The following is an 18,928-nucleotide window of genomic DNA, read 5'->3' as shown; positions in this document are numbered from 1 at the left end:
ATTTAGTACATTTTCATGTTAAGTTCCCTGTCCCTATTCAGATTCAAGAGGAAGAAAGTGTATTAAAACATTAATAATATTCCAATCCCAAACCACCAATAACCTTAAAATGTAACACTTGTATGATATTGACATGAAAGTGTGGACATGAACTGAAGCTTCACAGGAAGAGATGTATTGCATGGCTGATGAATTTCATTACACTATACATTGTACGGAAGTTTATACTTTTCTGGTATTTCATCTCACATGTTCTATCATGCAACACAATACATTATATTGCATACATCTGACATAGACAACACAAATTAAAAATAAATAAATAAAAGCATTACACAATGTATAAAAAGCAGCCTTTTGAAATAATTTACCTGATGTAGTTTGATCCTGGAATACTCTCTGTGCTCTCCCTCATAAACACATCAGAAAATACAGTATCTGGGGTGTCTCTTTTCCCATACCTATGCATAAAAAAAGAGCCAAGCAACATATCAATACTTCTTTATGTGCTTTCAAAAACGATTTGAACCTATACCTATGTAACAGAAATTTAAGAACTAACCTCTGTCTTGTAATGAGATTTATGTAGTGTCTTAGGGCAGAATAATATTTGGCGAGCTCTTCAGGTGGTGCGCCTTCCCGGGGACCGAGAGGCTTGGCTGGATATGCGCTTATGCCAGAGTCAATACAAGCCAAGAGGCAGAGAGCCAGAATACTCCGCGACATCACAGCACTGAAGTGGATCCTGTATCACAGTCAAAATGCATAATACAAAAAATGATTATTCAACAATGTCACAATGTAAAAATCTGAAGTAGAAGCTCCATATTGGATTGATACTCCACCATGAAAGCTGCCAGATCCAATCGTACTGACTGACATTCAATCAAAAGTGTCTTTCAATTAAAAGGTGTAAAATAAAAACAATGCTTACATTATAATGTAACCCTTGAAAATTCAGCTGTAGTTGATTTTCTCGCTGTTTCGAAGCTCCTCTTTCAGATTCTCAACACTGCCTGTGTTTTATACTCTGTGTGTCGGATAAGGAGGGAGGGTCATTTCATTCACTTTTAGTGTACTCCTGAGAAAAATCTACTCTCTCATCAGTTTAGTACTGCCCGAGAGTCAAGGCAGTTAACAAATGTCAGTTACATTAATGTGGAAAAAACCAAGACATGTAAGATGTCACAGAATACGATTCATCAAAATGTTCATGATTTGACTTGAAGGTACATGATTTTTTTGCATCACAAATTTACTGCAGAAGTCAACATGTGCTTGGAGAATGTAATTATTCCTAAACAATGAGTTTAACTGTGCATAGACTCTCAGGGGCCCACATAATTGATTCATATCAATTTAAAATGTACGTTATTTTATGTTATTTTATCCTTAATCATTTTTGTTTCTACATTAATTACATTAGGAAGCTGTTACATGTTTGAAGGGCAGACAAGAGTACCCTTTATTAAAGAGCCAATTTCACTTCTGTTCAAAAATAACTTTTTAAGTAAAGAGACAGACCTCGATTAATATAAAAAGTCCACTTAAGAGTCACAGTCAGCATGACAAGTCTCAATAAAACCGATGATGTGTAACTTCAAATGGACGATGATGGTCTGTTGTTTTCACATTAAGTTGAAATATGTTTGGGAAGACAATGTTTCAGTTTGTATCGAGAATTGCAGAGGGGTCTGCATTGGGAAATAAAAACATTAATTCATTTAAGTATGGATAAAAAAGAAAAGTAGTTCTTGTTATCTTATTGGCAATTGATGAGTCTCAAACTCATTAATAAATCTTATGAACATAAACCTATTCATTTAGCATTCTCCTAGCATTGGATCTCATGTATGTAATCTACATGGATGCAAAACAGTGGCATAACTCCACTTGAAACACTACTGACTGACACATTTTGTCAGTCAGGCCAAAACAGAAAGCATAGTTCCAAATTGCACCAAATCATACAAGAAATGGCAGTAAATCGCTCAAACCCATAGATTTCCAATTCCAGGTTGAGAGAGGGCACGAAAAGCTTTCAGTCCCTAAATGGTAAGATTACTTTGATGGTAACGATTTTCTTTGAAAAGCACTCTTGTTCAATTTGACAGTAGATTGGTGCTGTCGTTTCCTATGACAGACATATGAGAACTCTGTTCCAGAGCGGCAGCACAATCTTTGCAGGAAAAGTACATACAAACCTGCCTCTGGTACTGCAGACCTTCACTGTATCGAAGACATCAGCAAATCAGAGGATTACAAAGGGATTTTAACAGTTTTTTTTATTTGAATACATTTAAATAGACAACAAAAATCAAAGTATCCCTCCAAAGCTGTTGACGTCAATTCAAATCTGTCAACAAAAATACTTCTGCAGAGCCAAGTAATAAAACATTGTCAAGACTGAAGGATGTGTCCTGGTGGTAATTATTTCTCCCTTTCCTCCAGTGACTCCTTTGATCACGAGCAGCTTAATGAGCAGAGAAATGAATTACAACAATATGCAACACTGTTTTCTGACACATTTTCTTAAAGTCACTGGTGTTTTCATTGATAAATAACCATTTACCTCATTTATTCCTGAAATAATGGATGTGCTGTATGGAAAAAGGTCGATAATAAATTCCTGATCTAAATACTGAGTCACATCAGCTTGCCTGCTACCCCGCTAACAAATGAGTGCCAGGTGGATAAAGCTCTGAGAGCCCTTTAAGTGCCATGTCTAATGTGGTTGATGTGCTCTCTAATACACCAGTCTATTCTCCTCATAAACACCTTCCACTGAGAAATACTGCAGCCAAGTGCCAACCCACCTGCAGGACACAGACTCATATCAAAGAAATTAAAAATGAACTTGTTTTTATACAGCAAATGCAGTACTAGTATAAGTGAATATAACTGAATACAACAGGGTAGGTGGGCTTTTAGCAGAGGATTGAAGCTAAAAGTGAAATGTATTCCCAGTGAATTGCATACCAGGGAAGAATGGTTTGATTCATTTTTTGTGATGGAATTATATCTGCAAATAAAGCTTTATTATATTATATATTATATATTATATATAAGCTCCATTATAGAGTATATTACCACTATTACCACTAATGGCTACACAACAGTGGGTAAGAACAGTGGGTAAGGCTGTGCAGCTAATGATAACATTAGCCACAGTGGCCACTTTTGAGACAAAAACACAGAACTAATCTTTTTCTTTCACTTGTTTCAATTTTCCCTCTGTCATTTTGCTAATCCACTAGAAAGCAAAGGTTTAATCGTTTGTGAAACAAACAGGTCACCAAATGAATTTCATTAAACAATTGCATTGATTGGTTTTGTACAATCTCACACATGCCACCATTACCAATTTCAAATAGTTAGACAGTCTGACTGTAGACCATGAATGTTTCATATTTTAAAGATTATGTCCGCATAGTTGTATTTTAGTTTTTTTTTATGGGGGGGGGGGGTAGAGCTGTAATCTCTGTTATTTAAGAATCACTTTTATTGTGAGTCATTCTTCAGACCATGTAAGTAACACAACCACAAGGAAGACCATGTCCCATCAGGCTCTGTGTAGGCATCTCCCGCTTCATTACATTTTTACATTTAGCTAATGTTCTTACCCAGCATGACTTAAAACAAGTCAATGAACCGCAATGGTCACTTAGGAAGTGAAAAGGTATAATGGTGGTTGGTGTTTGTGTGCGTGTACGTGTACGTGCGTGTGTGTCTGATTCTCCACAAAAAGGCTAATCTGCTTACTAAAAAAACATTTACACTTTTTAATTTTCAAATGCTAATTCATCAGTGTATTTCCTTCTGACATTTATGTAAAAATCCAGTTTTATCATTGAATCAAAACATGCAGTACATTTCTTTTTAGAACAGCATGATGATTTGCAGAAGACTTCACAGTTTTAGACTGCAGAAGCTTTTTGTGTTGTACAAGTGCTGACAGACCTATCTGTAAATACTAATTCACTGAGCAATCTCTTTCGCACATGTAGGCTAAGTGCTGAGTGGATGCACATCTGAACTAACACTTTGGCCAACCTCTCTTTTCTTGTTAGGAGCAATCAGACGGTTTTATTTGGTTGAAAGCTTCTGCTGGAATCGTTTGTTTTGGCAACTCAACACAATTTCTTTAGAAAACATGTTCCTAAAACTTGGTCTTCCCAGACAACATACAGGAACGTACGGTATATGGCAGGTGAGACTGTACATGGAGTAATGTGCTTCAGCAGAACTTTTCAGTTCTCAGACTTTCTTGAATATTTTATTCATGGGCTGATGCTTTATTCTTTATCTCCACTGCATTTGTTTTGGCTGCAATCATTTTAATTTTAACGACAAAAAGAGAAAAAGGACCAGCGATGAGTACTCATAGTTTAATAAACATTTAAAATTCACTATTGCAGTTGCAGTAAATGTTTCTGGAAAAAAAACTGTCACAAGAAGAAAATATTTAGAAGATATCTAGAACGGTTTCAAATTATTTATTTTTTAACCACAGCAATATATTAAACTTAAAACATACATATTTTCTCCAGCATCCTCAAAAATGAGTCAAACATATACACTGTTATTACACAAATACCACCTGATGCTCTCTAATGGTGAAGTAATGTGAAATTAAAGGTGGACATGAAACACCTTATATTTCTACTCACAGGGATAGGTGAGGATGCATACAAAGTCACAAAGAAGTAATTCTGTGCACACAGCTCAGATGATTTGACACTTTGTGACTTCAACATCATATATGAAGTCTTCTGGTAGCGTCTCAGTGGGCATGTTCGTCAGCTGCTCATCATACGTGCGGAGAGTCCAGAGTTTCTCCAGTTCATACACTTCTCTGGTCTCTGGTAGCATGAAGTGAACAACCATATTCCCTGAGAGAGGAGCAGGACAGTGAACACCACTGAACTCCATCGACAAACATCAGTTTGTATAAACAACTGTCTAAATTTGACATTAGGAGATCTGTTTTACATACCAAAGTCAATACACATCCAGTCCTCTGCATCTTTCCCTTCAATCTTGAGATTCGGAGCTCCATTTTTCTTCAGAAACTTGTACTAGAGGAAAATCATCCATTGTGTGAGTTTAAAAACAAAACAGATTGCACATATTACCTTTGACAATGAGAAGACAAATGTCAGTTACCACTTTGATGGCATAAAGTGCCATTGCGCGGAGGTGTCTCGTTGATACACCGCTGACAACGATGAAGTACTCTGTATATTTGATCTGCTCTGGTACTTTAATCACACAGACGTCCACCGCATTTTCCTGACGCAGTAGAGACACCAACACGTCAAGAGTGAAAGTCTCAGGGGCTCCTAGAGAAAACAGCCGTGAAACATTTAGTCCGACAATCAAAATGATGTGAATGCTGCCATGTGTCCTTTTTTACTCAATGCATGCTATATTTGTGCTAAAACAGAGAAATGTCATCACATGCAATAATCAAAGCAATGCAGGGTGACTGAGGGACCTCGTCCACTACAGTATAGGATGCAACTACTTTGCAGGTTATCTTCCTGATTAAATGCTTTATATTTCAGTCTTCACGCCACATTTTATAACTCTGAAACGATTTATCAATTAGTCAATCAACAGAAAGCTACTCAGCAACTATTTTAACAATCAATTAATTGTTTTAAGTCGTTTTCTTAATTAAAGAAATGAATCTGCTTTTCTTATAATAACAGCAAACCAAATATCTTTGGGTTTCTGACTAATGCTTGGACAAAATAATATATTTCAAGACATCACCTCAGACTGTGATGGGACTTGGACATATTGGTAAAATTATGAATCGATTACTTTGGAAAATAAGCCGCAGATTAATCAATCATTAAAATAATTGTTAGTTGCACCGCTAAATGTTTCCCAAAGGTGACATCTTTATTTTTTGTTTGGTTTTACAAACAAAACTGTAATGACATTCAGATTTATGGTTGCTGCAAACTATAATGTGTCATTAATCACAGCGCAAAATACAAAGATAATCAGTTTACTATCATATATGGTAAAATAAAAAGCAGTAGATCAGATTTAAGATAAGATCCATTGATCACCAAATGCTTTGCCAATACATTTTCTGTCAATAAACGAATACAATACGTTAATTGATGAATGTATCATCTCGTATTAAATGTATTTTAATGCAAGACAAGGAAAAGGAACACATCTGCACATTTAACAAGCTGTAACCATTTAATCTTTCACTTTCCTTTGAAATAACTTAAAAGCTCAGTCAGCCAAAAAAAACAATAGATGCAGAGTAATCGGTTTTATCGATCAGTTCGCCCATCAGTCCATTTTAGTTACTTACTGCTGTCAGTGTCCATCTCACTGTCCACCGCTTCCTCCTGAGACATGCCAGTGCTCCTCTTTGAATTACTGTTGTCACCGCGCATCTCTGAGTACAGCCCGTGTGTGTCTAGGTGTTGGGTGGATGACGTTACTTGATACCTGTGCCGACATGACGATAAACTTGCCGTAAAACTTTGAGGCAAACACGGATTGAGACAACGAGCTTTGGGAACAGAACAGACGTTTCTGAAAACGAATGTTTTCTGCATTAAAACGCTACTTCTTAACACCGGTGATACCAGTTTCTTAGAGCGATTGAGAATATTCATGATTTTAACTAATACAACACAATATCACTGCATCAATGCTGTATAACTTCATGAACAGTCTCTGATAACAAGCACTGTCGTCCACACGCGCATATCAGAAGCTACAAACAGGAAGTGGCTCTTGTCCTTGGTTTCTGATTGGTTAGTACAGCTTCTTCGTCGGTCGCCCAGCTGAAATAAATATAGAGCACCCTCTATCGATGACAAAGTGTAGCGACCTCAGAACATCAGATGGGCATAGTCAAATAAAGCAACTTCTAATTGATGGAAAATAAAAAGCAAGAGACACGGTGTGAAATGTATTATTTACATTTATTTCTGTAGGAAAAATATTGGAAAGAAAAATCCTAAAAATAAGTTCTCATACAAAATCAATACCCCTGCCCTTAACTGGGCATTACATATACAATTGTAAACATTATATAGTTTCAATGAATCCATATTAATTTCACCTGAGGCATAATTAAACTGGTCAGCACATTTGTCATATAAACCACAGATTCAAGTCAAGCATTGTTGTAATAGTATGGATCACTTGGCAATAAACGGTTCCGATTCTGATCATAACAATGTCCATTTTTGTATATTTTGTTCCCTTTGTTTGTACGCAATGCTGCCTTCACCGTAGTCGCCATTAATCAGCAGAGTCCATAACAACATTCAGTCTTAAGCCCACAGGAATATGGTCCGTAAGGCCAGCCAGCTGGGTTATGAAGGAAACCTCTTCAACTTCCTGGATGGAGACAAAGAGAGTACATGTTGTCTATGATGCTTTATGCTGTTTACTAGGGGACAACCTGCTGTTATAGAAGACATTTTCTACAAGTAATAACTGTCAGTAGTTTTGCCATATGCACATTTTTCATGAATTATTTGTGGCATCTCAAAGTAACTTGCAACTTCAAATAGCCGGAAGCAATGGAGAAAAGGGAGAAGACTGGGTAGAGGAAAGAGTAAAAACACACAAGGACACATACTGTTCGGCAGTGCTTTGAAATGGAGTTTTCGCGGTACAAGATGTAGTCGAGCCGACGTCCGATCCACGGCTGGCCAGTCTCAGGGTAATCCAAGGGGCAGTCTTCTGCAGGAACAGGAGGGGAGACATACTGCTTTCTCAGGTCCTCTCTCTCCAAAGTTCTACACAGAGAAGACGGGGATCAGCTTCATTCAATAAACAGTGAGTGAGGAGTTCTGGTCATGTCATGGTAGTTGTGCAGTGCAGAGGTTTGAGAAAATGGAAAGGAGTGTACCTTTGTAGATTTTCTGGGGTGTTTATGTCATCTTCATACAACGTGGGCTGCTCCAGCAGAGTACCTTTAGATGCAAACCAATGAAATACCAAATGATTTGTCAGTATTTGTCTTGTATGTATTTGCTGTAGTCTAATAGTTTAAAATTATACGCACCAATGACCCAGGGCTTCTCTTTTCCAGGCCCTGCCCTGCAAGGATCTCTATATTCCTCAAACAGACAGTGATTCTGTTCCAGGGCGTCATCTAGACAAACAGACAAACATGTATAACTACAACAAACTAAAACATTTTGGGTTATCGGTGAAAAAAAAGAAAAAGAAGAAGAAGAAAATTGTCAGAGACACACCAGGTGAGCAGTTGTCAAAGTTGAAATCTCCACAGAGCACATCAAAAGCAACATCCTCGTCAGGCAGTTTGTTGGCAGCTTGAAAATCCCCAATCCACTTGGTAACCATGTTTAACTGCTCACAGCGAATTTCCCCTTCCCCTGATTAAAGCAAACACACACCAGCCATCACAGACCATCCGATCTACAAAATACCAAACTTTGAGTCTAAATCAGAAAATTAAAACTTGCCCTCTGGTGCGTGAAGATGTGTGCAGTTAAAATAGCCAACCACTTTCTTCTGTTTCTGATTCTGCCCGATTAGCAACTAAAAAATTAAAAAAACAAGCATTACATATATTTCCACTGTGTTCATACTGTGGCAAAAGCATGAGGGATTAATATGGATTCTGCAACTCAAAAAAAATGACAACTGCATTAACTGATAGAGGCTTGATACATGATATTAAGCAAGGCACCTTAGCAGAAAGGAGGCCCTTGGCAGCTAGTGCGTCTTCCCCACGGCTGTTGGGAAAGCAGTGGTACTGGGCCTCAAGCACGAGGAACCGGCTGGCTAAGAACAGGCCACTGTTGAAGAACTTGAAAGAGGAACACGTGCATGGTGGCTGGCAGGCATACACGCCAACGTCATACAGTATGTGTCCAAACACGGGTTTCAATGCTTGGGTGAGCTTCCGGGCCGCCCTCTTATCAAACACCTCTTCTAGACACAGTATGTCCACATTGGCTGGAAACAATGGCGACACTTCCCAGGGCACATCGTCCTGTTGGCGGAGACCCTGGGAGAGCAAAGCTCGGGGAGCACTCCGGTGACCTGCTCGGCCCTGCTGGTTGGAGTTGCGATTGGTATATAAAAGGGGAGAAGGTGAGTCAGTCGAGGGCTCTTCTGTGTCATTACAGGGCACACAGACGACGTGACTATTGGACATTGGGATTGAAACATGCACTTCAGCTGAATCGGAATGATGGCTTGCATGTTTATCAGTAGCCCCATACGGAAGTATGCTGTTGGAGGGGCTGAGAGTCCCACAGCTGCTGGGGGAGTCAACAAAGATGCAGATATGGGGTCGACACACACCCTGCACAATGTGCTGACCAATGACAGCCGCCCTGTGCTGGGTGTGCCCCAGGTTGTTGAAACGAGCCAGACTGTCAGGCAACAGACATAGGTTGGCTGTGGCAAATCCAAATGATGCCTTTCCTACCAGCTCAAAGCCCCTGTGTGTCTCCTTCTCTGGTGAGGATGGCGTCTCTCTATGGTAGTAAAAAGGCCTGCGGCAAGCCTCGAGAGGTGCCCAGAGCATAAATCCCAGGAAGCCCAAAGGGGCTGTTACGAGAAAAAGAATGAAGAAGATAATGAAGCCGAAGAAGACCTTGAGGGGGTGGAGGGAGCATCCCTGCTCAAGTCGCTGGGTTCGCTCCTGGGTGGTGGACTTGCACAAAGCAACGATGCGATCAAGAAACCAGAAGCAAGGCAGGATGAATGCCCATCCCACAGCATGGATGCCTGCAACAAACCTATTAGGAAATGGAGATACCTGCAGGGCCATGCCGTTGCTCCTTTTCTAAGCAACAATCAGGATGAGCAACATCGGGACTTGCGTTCTAGCCTCATTCCCGTTTTACCATCATTCCAGTGCCAAGTCTCTCTCATGGACTCCAGTGGAAACTAGTGGACAGGGGAAAGAAATGGCAATGTTATGACATGGCTATATTCTTACAACCCATATTAACATTTACACTGTGTGTACTCAGGAATAAATGCCTTCTCACATTTACTTCATGTCCGTACATGCAGTCGTAGGGAATCAATGGACAGCTGCACTGACATGCAATACAGTCAGATGCAGTCAGACCAGCTTACTGCACACTTGTGCAATGCATCTTTTAGGGAGGCAAGGAGGAAAACATGGTGCAAACAGCCCATAATAATACAGGTGTCACCATCTGTGGTGTTGCTAACCACGGGCATTATGAGCCTGTCTGAACACCACACCTTTGTGAGTATTTACAGATTAATTACAGTCTGACGTCATCGGGTGTGTCAGCATTAAAACCATAAAAATAATAATTTTGGAAATAATATCTCAAATCAAATATATTAACGTGTGATATAATGATATAATTTCAAGGAGACTGGACACTATTCCCTTTACAGTGACCATAACGTCAACGTTGTTTTAATGTGAATTTGCCCTTTGACGTTCACTACCATTGCAGACTTTGGGCTCCGTTTACAAAGTCCCCATTCAATGCAGGCTCCCATCAATTGTAGTGATTTATTGTCAAGTGATGCCTCGTCAGTCGACACCATACTGTCATAGACACTCATACAGGTAGATGGGTCTCAGCTATGGTACTCGGATCGCCTGTGTATAGGTAAGCTATGCTAACAGTTTCCCTTGGAAAACGGTTCAGAAAGACTTTCCTATCTAGCTACATAAGCGTTTGTGTGTATACCCGTACGACGTTACTGTATCATTATAGCACATGGCTAGGACACCTTGCATTTAGTACATGCTTAATATAACGTTAGTCTACGAAATGTAGGTCTCACAAATGAAAGCTGTAACCTGTCCCGTTGCGTAACTTTAGCTAGCTTAAAACACTCGGCTAACAGCCCAGATACCTTACCTTAGCACGGAAACTGGGACAGTCCGTCTGATGAAAACGCACAGCGAGCAACACACTTATTTATGTATTTTTCTACATTAATGTATGAGGTTGTCACGTGTTAAAAGGAAATCATCATTTCCCAACGTTAAAACAAAATCTTTAGTTTGGTTACGTTCGTTCCCTTGATAGTAAACCCACTCTGCTCTCTGCGGCTCATCACACAAGCTTTATTAAGCCACGCCCCAATGGCGGTGTCTGGCACGGGACCTCACCTGAGGCGACTTTACAGGTTAGTAAGCTTACTGTCACCGAGCGAGAGGCACGTTTTGATTCTAATACTGCCAGATAAGTATGCAGTGACTTCTGGACAGTTTGAATGCATGGAAGCCCATTTCAGCCACTGAGGAAAACATTTCCATTATAATGAGATACCATGTCAAAATAATGACATACTATCTCATCATTTCGACTTACTATCTCATACTTATGACTTACTATCTCATACTTATGACTTACTATCTCATACTTATGACTTACTATCACAGTCAAAATAATACAACTTATAATTGATGCCTCTTTCTCGTTTATTCCCCTCTTTTATTGTAATTTATATCATAAAGTATATTTGATATATACCTTTTTACTGTCTTCAATCGATTAGATTTAATGTATTTCCCGTCTTTTTAATACCCTGTTGATGACGATGACCTAACTGAGGATCCTGATTGTCAGCCCACACAAGCAGAAGAGACTGGGGACACTACTTCTGAATCCATGGATGAGGAGGTTGACACAGAAACCATATATGCTCCTCCTCACACTCTGATTAGTACAACGGCCTTTTCACTTGTCTCAATCTAAAATATTTTGACCAGCTCAAGACTGTACATACTTGTGTTAGCCTCATTAAATAAATAAATCACAAGAGCAATTATCCTGAGTATTTGATTTCCTGATTTTACTTGAACTGTCTCTTTTTATCATATACTGTGAATAATTTATTTCATTCGGATCTAGTGAATGTTACTTTTCAGTTCCACATTTGATTAGACTTGATTTTAATTTGCTGCTTTGTGCGAAGCACTTTGTAACTACAATTATTATGAAATGATTACTGATATGTAAAGACATGTTACGACCGGCTCGGAAGTCGCAACATAAGGAGGGACACAACACCAAGTTAGATCCAAAAACCAAGGGTGACAGTTTATTACAGGACACGAAACAAACGTAATGTGTAAATCCAACTGAAGACCATGGTCTGGTGCCAGGAAGGTGAGCGACAGCGAGGGCCGAGCAAGGAGGCGCTCAAACCCACACCTTCATCCAGGTGCCCTTAATCACTCATCAGGGAGCTGCACCTAGAACGCGAAGACATAGAATACACACATATGCACACACAAGCACAGACATTCACAGCAGGACATAGAATTATAGTAACATACATGACTAAAGACAGGTAATCAGAATGTACAATAAGGCAATGCCTATATTAACAATTTAACACAAACATTTTGCAGATCCTTAATGTGAGAGTGGACGATTTGAATTCCCCAGCCCAATGTTAACAGTTGTGTTTTTCAATTTAATATTCTAATAAGCTTGCCACTGTTCTGACAACTTTGAGCTGCACCCTATAGCTGCCATCTAGTGGCAAAGACAAACACATTAAATACCTTTTACTTCTTCCAGAGTGTCAGTGATGGAGCTCAGCATCCCGTCCAACAGGTCTCCGATTTATAATTAACATCTTCTCAAACTGATCCTTTAGCTGGCTGAGTTCTTCATTTATCTTCAGCGCCAGCACCAAGGCATCAACGGTTTGCTCTATGTCCATTTTAAGGCTCCCAGTTACACAGCTAAGATAGATAGATAGATAGACTTTATTTCAGACTCGGGGTCCATACAGGCAGATACATAAAAAGACAGACACAAACAATAAAAGTACATAGGCCTAGCAATGCCTTACAAAGAGACAGCTGTACCAATGTCTCCACAGCTGGGACTGGTAGCGTGTGGTGCTAAACCTTATGTTGGTTAAAACAAGTGTGATCCCATTTACAGAGTCATTCAGTCTACAGATGAATTTGTACATGAGATTTCTTAAAACTGTTTGGAAAGTGTTGACCCGTGCAGCCACAAACATTTCACTGGCACTACTCCATCTCGGTCTCTTTAAAAGTATTCTCATGGCGTCATTGTACGCGACTTGAAGTCTCTGTAAACTCTTGTTTTTGTAGTTTGACCACAAGTGTGCAGTGTAGAGTGGAGTACAATATGCTCTGAACAGAGACATCTTCACTCCATCTGTACACAGACCAAACTAGCGTTAGAGACTGTCTGCTTGTGCATACATCATACGACATTGCCTGGAAATGTCGTTATCATCAGACATGTGTTCTGTTAAAAAATGACCAAGATATTTTACTTCACTACAGACACCAAGATTATTGTCAGACAATTTGAAGTCATGGAAGTTTAGACATTTGTCCTCTTCAGTTCTACAGATCAGGATAGCACTCTTACTAAGACACTAAACTCCCAAAACTTTCTATCATTATCAATTGTATTTCAAATCACAACAGATCAGAGTGCCTGAGGATTTGTTTTTGATTTTTTTCACTCCACAAACAACAGAGATCAGGTTTAAAAAATAACTTTATACATAGCATTAAGTGTTATTTCATGTTGGACACATAGTAGTTTGACAAAGAATCCAGTGTCTAGTGTCAGATTACTAGCTTTGTTTTGGGCTTTCAACACTTCTTGCTGCCCTGCAGGTTAAACAGGAAAGTTTAATCTTGATCCTGGAAATAGTGGTTTTATAAAATGATCCCAACTCAAGTTCCACTTACTACCTTCTTCCAGAGTTGTATTAACCACATAATAAGTTCTTCATGCACTAAAGTAGCCAACCTGGCCGTGAAGTCCTGAAGTGCAATGGACGACATTCTGCCAGTCTGTGTGACACAGTTGAAAGCTCTGGGAACATTTTGTGTTAAATCTTTTTGCTGTTGAAGGATTTCGTCTGGCATAAGATTTCTAAATGAAAAGAAAATTTTGTACAACACGTCAAATACCTGATAAAACTTTAATAAACTACAATGTAGACAGTCTGTATATATATTATTTAAAAAAAACAACCATTTACACTGGGTGAAGTCAAATATTCTCAAACTATGTGATTAGTGCACACTACAAGACAAAATGAAAATAAATGGTAACTCACTTCTAGACTTTAACTCAAAGCAATTTTCTGTCAGAATTTCTCCCTGCCTTTCCTACTGCTTAGCCCCCCCTTGCTCTCCCAATGATGGCGAGAAGGTAGAGAAAGATGTTGATGATGTCTGTGTACAGGTTGAGAGCCGCAAAGACATATTCTTCTGGACTCAGGGACAGTTCCTTGTTGCCAAGCAGCATTTGTGTGTCCACCGCCAAGAACTGTAACAGAAGACATCCACAATGGGTCAAATATTTGTCTTTGGCTAAAAACACTTTTCTTCGATAGAAAGTAGTTGAAATGAAGAGTGTTGAAAGCATGTTTTGTTAAATTTCCAGATGAATGGGACACAGTTTCTGGAAAGAAAACTTGCTGTTGAACTGTCTTTAAATGTTTCAATGCTGTGAGCTGTGCTCAAAATGGCAAACTAAAGTACTTACACAGGTGAAGAGCAAAGCTCCCAGTCCAGCGTACACAATGTGCAGAATCCTGTCACGGATGAAGATGCAGAGGATGCCGAAGATGATCAGGACAATCAGACAGACGAAAAGCACACCGTAACAGGAAGTGAAGTCGTATTTGGTCTGTTGGAGGAGGCCAAGAAAGACATGAAGCTCACATTAGAGTATGATCAATGTACATTGCATGCATACAAAGAGGCCAGGACTGACTGATACAAACCTGCAGGGAGAAGATGACCACGGTGAAGCACACGACTGCTGTGATACCCACTGCCATGACCACTGTGTCAGTGTCATGGAAGCTGGCGATCATTCCCACCATGTAGGACATGCTGAGAGTCAGGACCGACTGAGAACAAGAAACACAAATACATCAGCAATCTTGGACGTTTGAGTGGAGTGCAGTTTCATGGCATGAAATAGGAAATGGCATTTCATTTTGTCGTCATGAAATCGTGATTTGTGAGGCTCAATCTGAATCTAATCTGTGTAAACTTTTAAGAATGGGTCTTATATTGTATTGTAAGCTTTTTAAAACTGTACCACATCAGAACACATTGTTGTTTTTCCAAAACAGTTGCATGATTCATAAATTAGAAGGCCTACAATTCAATAGACCAGATAAGCTAACACAGTACCTCCTCCCCACTCCATCTTTTATTTTGAAAAAGAAGAAAACAATCTGAGCAGACTTACTAACGCAACAAGGTTCCATGGATGTCTTCGGCGAATGCTTCCACAGCAGCTGATCACACAAACTGACACAAAGAATATGGCGTATGACACAAAGTAGGTCCAGGTGTTCACCAAGACAAATCTCTGGACTTGATCCACGAAGGTGAAAACAGCCACGAAGGCGAACGTCACCATCAGCTGAGCGGTCAACACCAAGAACACCTGGAGGGAAGAGCGGATTATTGGGCAGCAGGTCACAGATAATATTTAACAAAAGTACATGATTCATTTTTAAAAAGGAGGTTATGTTTTAGGTTGTGTTTGTTAGTCAGCAGATCAGAAACTTGATTTACATTCAATTTGGTAGAAAATAAATCTCAGAAAAAAAAGTACTTAATTGTATTGATAAGAATAAATAAATAAATATAATATTATTTTAAAAAAATACAATGCAAATACACAATCCTGCTCAGTGATTTGCAACGCAGTCTGTGTTGGCCTCATACTCCGAGCCGCATTCCCACACTAGCTCCTTACCTTTCGAATGAAGGCTCTTCTTATGCTCTTGTTATCTAATCCAAAATCAAAGTCTTGGTTCTCATGAAAGGGTGGTGGGTCCTCCTCGCTATGGTAAACATCATCTGCAACGGTACCAGCCAGAAACATCAAATTGATTAAATTACACGATGAATGTTCATGCATAATTACAAATATAGATATTTACATATATGTGCAACAATGTTAGACATACTAACCGCTGAAGTTGCCATTGAGGCCCTGGCCTGGTGGAGAATATGGTGAGGAAGAGGGGTTGCCCATTCCGAAAGCTCCAGGAACACCCTTTCCAAAAGCAGTCGGTGGAGGGAAAGGGAGACCACCAGGAGCAGGGAAACCACCAGCAGCAGCAGGTAGACCACCAGGAGCAGAGAAACCACCAGGAGCAGAGAAACCACCAGGAGCAGAGAAACCACCAGGAGCAGAGAAACCACCAGCAGCAGAGAAACCAGCAGCAGCAGGGAAACCACCAGGAGCAGGTTGAGCACCAGGACCAAGGAAACCACCAGGAGCAGGTTGACCACCAGGAGCAAGGAAACCACCAGGAGCAGGGAAACCATCAGGAGCAGGGAAACCACCAGGAGCAGGTTGACCACCAGGAGCCAGGAAACCACTAGGAGCAGGTTGACCACCAGGAGCCAGGAAATCACTAGGAGCCAGGAAATCACTCGGAGTAGGGGCTCCAAACATGTTTGGGCCTGGCATATTCATGTCAAATGTGACAGGAAACGCTGTCTGCCCGGGAAACGAGGGTGGAGAGGGAAACCCCTCTACGGGAGCGTATGCAGTCTTCTCGGTGGTCATCTCTGGCTTAGATCAGAAGCACAGACCCGCTACTGTGTTGGATTTTTGTTACAGATGGAAAAGTATAAAATAAAAAATAAGTCAAGCGAAAGGTTATGCAGTTAATAGACAGTACTAGCTAGTTAGATGATAGCGGTTGACGGACGCTCAGAGTGATGAGTCCACAGTAACGTAACCAAGGTCACGTGACACTGGTCTCTTCCGGTATATATCATAATTGATAACCATCGACAGCTTAATTTAAACAACTATTTATGTTACATGCGTCGAGCAAACGGTGTGCTTCACCACTAACATCGCAGCTAAATTGAGGGTTAAACGAAGGTTTTGACTCCAGGTTTAATAACGACTCAAATTGATTAAATTTGCCCGAGTTTCCTCGGAGTTTCTCCCCGTTTCCTAAATATAACGTTACGTTAGACCACAATTTTAAGAAGTCGTTTAGCCTACGTTACACAACTTCATTATGGGGTGGGTGGGCACAGATATAACTGATAACTATCACAAAGAACGAGTTCATATGTTTTTTGTTACATCCTTCAACACAAGATGGCCATGTTTTTTCACCAAACAATAACGTTAGGCAGTACGGACGGTTGGAACATTGAGAGGCACCGAAGACCAACAAAGTTGGGGTAGTTTAAGTCTTTCAAAACTACTCACATTGCTCGCAGTCAACGTTTTAATCCCAGAAGAGCCCCTCCTAAATTATTTGTGGTATTTATTCCGTAGGTTCTAGCCCACTTGGGTTTATTTTTCTTCACCCTGGCTGCCAGTAAACTGCTGTTACCTCTCCGCCCCCACGATGCGGATGTCGCGTTCAGGACATACGGGATGGTCGGTAGAAAAGGGAACCAGGAAGACAGTGCATTGTGGAAAAAACATTACTCCACTTAATGCGGGTTTCAGTACATTGAGCGACATATTTAGCTGACGTAAGACGGTCATGTTTGCTTGGTTTTCAGACATTTCCGTATTATTGCGGCAACTACGTTGGATCTTTCCGAAAAGTCCGAGTTTTCAAGTCGTATTTACGACATGGATGTTCACTTGAGCCCTTAGATTACGATAATTACGATATTATTTGAATGCAGCACGGAAACAGTGTCTGTGACGTCCATCTGCTCGAAATGCGCCAAACGAAAGTGAGGAAAATATTATGTTATCTGAAAGAGGAGAGTTCAAGGAAGGACAATACCTCAGCTGCAGTGGTGGAAATTATTTAGGTACATTTACTGAATAACTGCAATTAAGTGCAACTCTGAGGTGCTTTTGCTTTACTTGAGTATTTCCAATATTTGCAACTTTATGCTTCAATTCCACTACATTTGAGAGGAAAATAATGTAGCCTACTTTATACTCCACTACATTTATACGAATTTAGTTGCTGGTTATTATGGTTAATCTATGGTTATTATCATAGATTAAGCTACCCTACAGTGGCATATATAGCTAAAGGCCTTGTTGAAATTAGCCCCATCTTCTCTGCAACAAGATACTTATATGTTAATGCTCAACGATTATAATCTCATAACATATACTGTGCTATACTTCAAAAATGGGTTACTCTGTAAAATGATTTTTTTTCTAGTTTTGTTACTTAAAGTGTATTTTGATGCTAATACTTTTGTTCAAATAAAATGCTGAATGCATGACTTTTACCTGACAGAGTATTTATATGTAGTGGTATTGCTACTTTTACATGAGTGAAAACTTCTTCCTCCACTGCTTAACTGCATAATACTTGGCAATAAAAAGTGCCTGGCATGAACCAGCAGGTGTCAGGAGGCCACCACAGTTATAGTAAAATGACATGAGTGTGTCACAAAACAGCTTTTATTTTCATTTGTCAAATGACACATAAATTGTTGGACTAGTGAAGGATTATAAACAGGTGAACAAAACAGAGAATGGACTGTGTGATCTCAAACAACCATAGGCCCCAGAGAAGAGTTTGCATTTCAGTTGTTTGGGTCTGCTCAACCACAGAAGATCCAATGAAGCGCAGTATCATTTTATTTTTAAACATCATTTATCAGAATTTGTGACTAGAAATATTGAAAACATGTCCACTACTTTAGTCACAGCAGGCCTGATTCATGTTACGCAAAATCCAAGTTTATTTAAAATGTAAACAGAGGCAAGCATCAAATTCTGCAGCAGTATTTAAAGTGTACACCAATTTCCTAAAAACGTGTAATCCATTATTAGTTAGTGACACAGGTCTTCCCTTATGCATATCTTGCCCATTGGGTTTCTTGGGTGGTTTTTATCTTGGAATTAATCACATATTTGACTATTTCTTCCTGTGAGATGTCAATAAAAGTCAAACAGATTATATGAACAAC

At 39.7% G+C, this 18,928-nt stretch overlaps 3 protein-coding genes across 3 annotated transcripts; all 3 read right to left on the bottom strand.

Annotated features, from left to right (window-relative positions):
- Positions 1-4,486: 4,486 nt before the first annotated feature.
- On the bottom strand, positions 4,487-6,747 carry malsu1 (mitochondrial assembly of ribosomal large subunit 1). Its single transcript, XM_079275172.1, has 4 exons — positions 6,341-6,747; positions 5,167-5,342; positions 4,997-5,078; positions 4,487-4,892 (listed from the first exon to the last, which is right to left on the bottom strand). Exons 1-4 carry the CDS (start codon positions 6,648-6,650, stop codon positions 4,726-4,728), a joined length of 735 nt encoding a protein of 244 aa, XP_079131298.1. The 5' UTR covers positions 6,651-6,747; the 3' UTR covers positions 4,487-4,725.
- Positions 6,748-6,943: 196 nt separating this feature from the next.
- Positions 6,944-11,074, bottom strand: smpd5 (sphingomyelin phosphodiesterase 5). The gene is made up of 8 exons (XM_079274813.1): positions 10,884-11,074; positions 8,708-9,918; positions 8,481-8,556; positions 8,250-8,390; positions 8,057-8,146; positions 7,901-7,964; positions 7,628-7,787; positions 6,944-7,383 (listed from the first exon to the last, which is right to left on the bottom strand). Exons 2-8 carry the CDS (start codon positions 9,797-9,799, stop codon positions 7,285-7,287), a joined length of 1,722 nt encoding a protein of 573 aa, XP_079130939.1. The 5' UTR covers positions 9,800-9,918; positions 10,884-11,074; the 3' UTR covers positions 6,944-7,284.
- Positions 11,075-13,505: 2,431 nt separating this feature from the next.
- Positions 13,506-17,385, bottom strand: grinab (glutamate receptor, ionotropic, N-methyl D-aspartate-associated protein 1b (glutamate binding)). Its single transcript, XM_079275745.1, has 7 exons — positions 17,244-17,385; positions 15,977-16,612; positions 15,759-15,862; positions 15,243-15,443; positions 14,767-14,895; positions 14,526-14,669; positions 13,506-14,306 (listed from the first exon to the last, which is right to left on the bottom strand). Exons 2-7 carry the CDS (start codon positions 16,578-16,580, stop codon positions 14,154-14,156), a joined length of 1,335 nt encoding a protein of 444 aa, XP_079131871.1. The 5' UTR covers positions 16,581-16,612; positions 17,244-17,385; the 3' UTR covers positions 13,506-14,153.
- Positions 17,386-18,928: the final 1,543 nt, after the last annotated feature.

The sequence above is a fragment of the Melanostigma gelatinosum genome (genome assembly GCF_949748355.1).
Source record: "Melanostigma gelatinosum genome assembly, chromosome: 9".
NCBI lineage: Eukaryota > Metazoa > Chordata > Actinopteri > Perciformes > Zoarcidae > Melanostigma > Melanostigma gelatinosum.
This window is presented reverse-complemented; position numbering and strand designations above follow the sequence as displayed.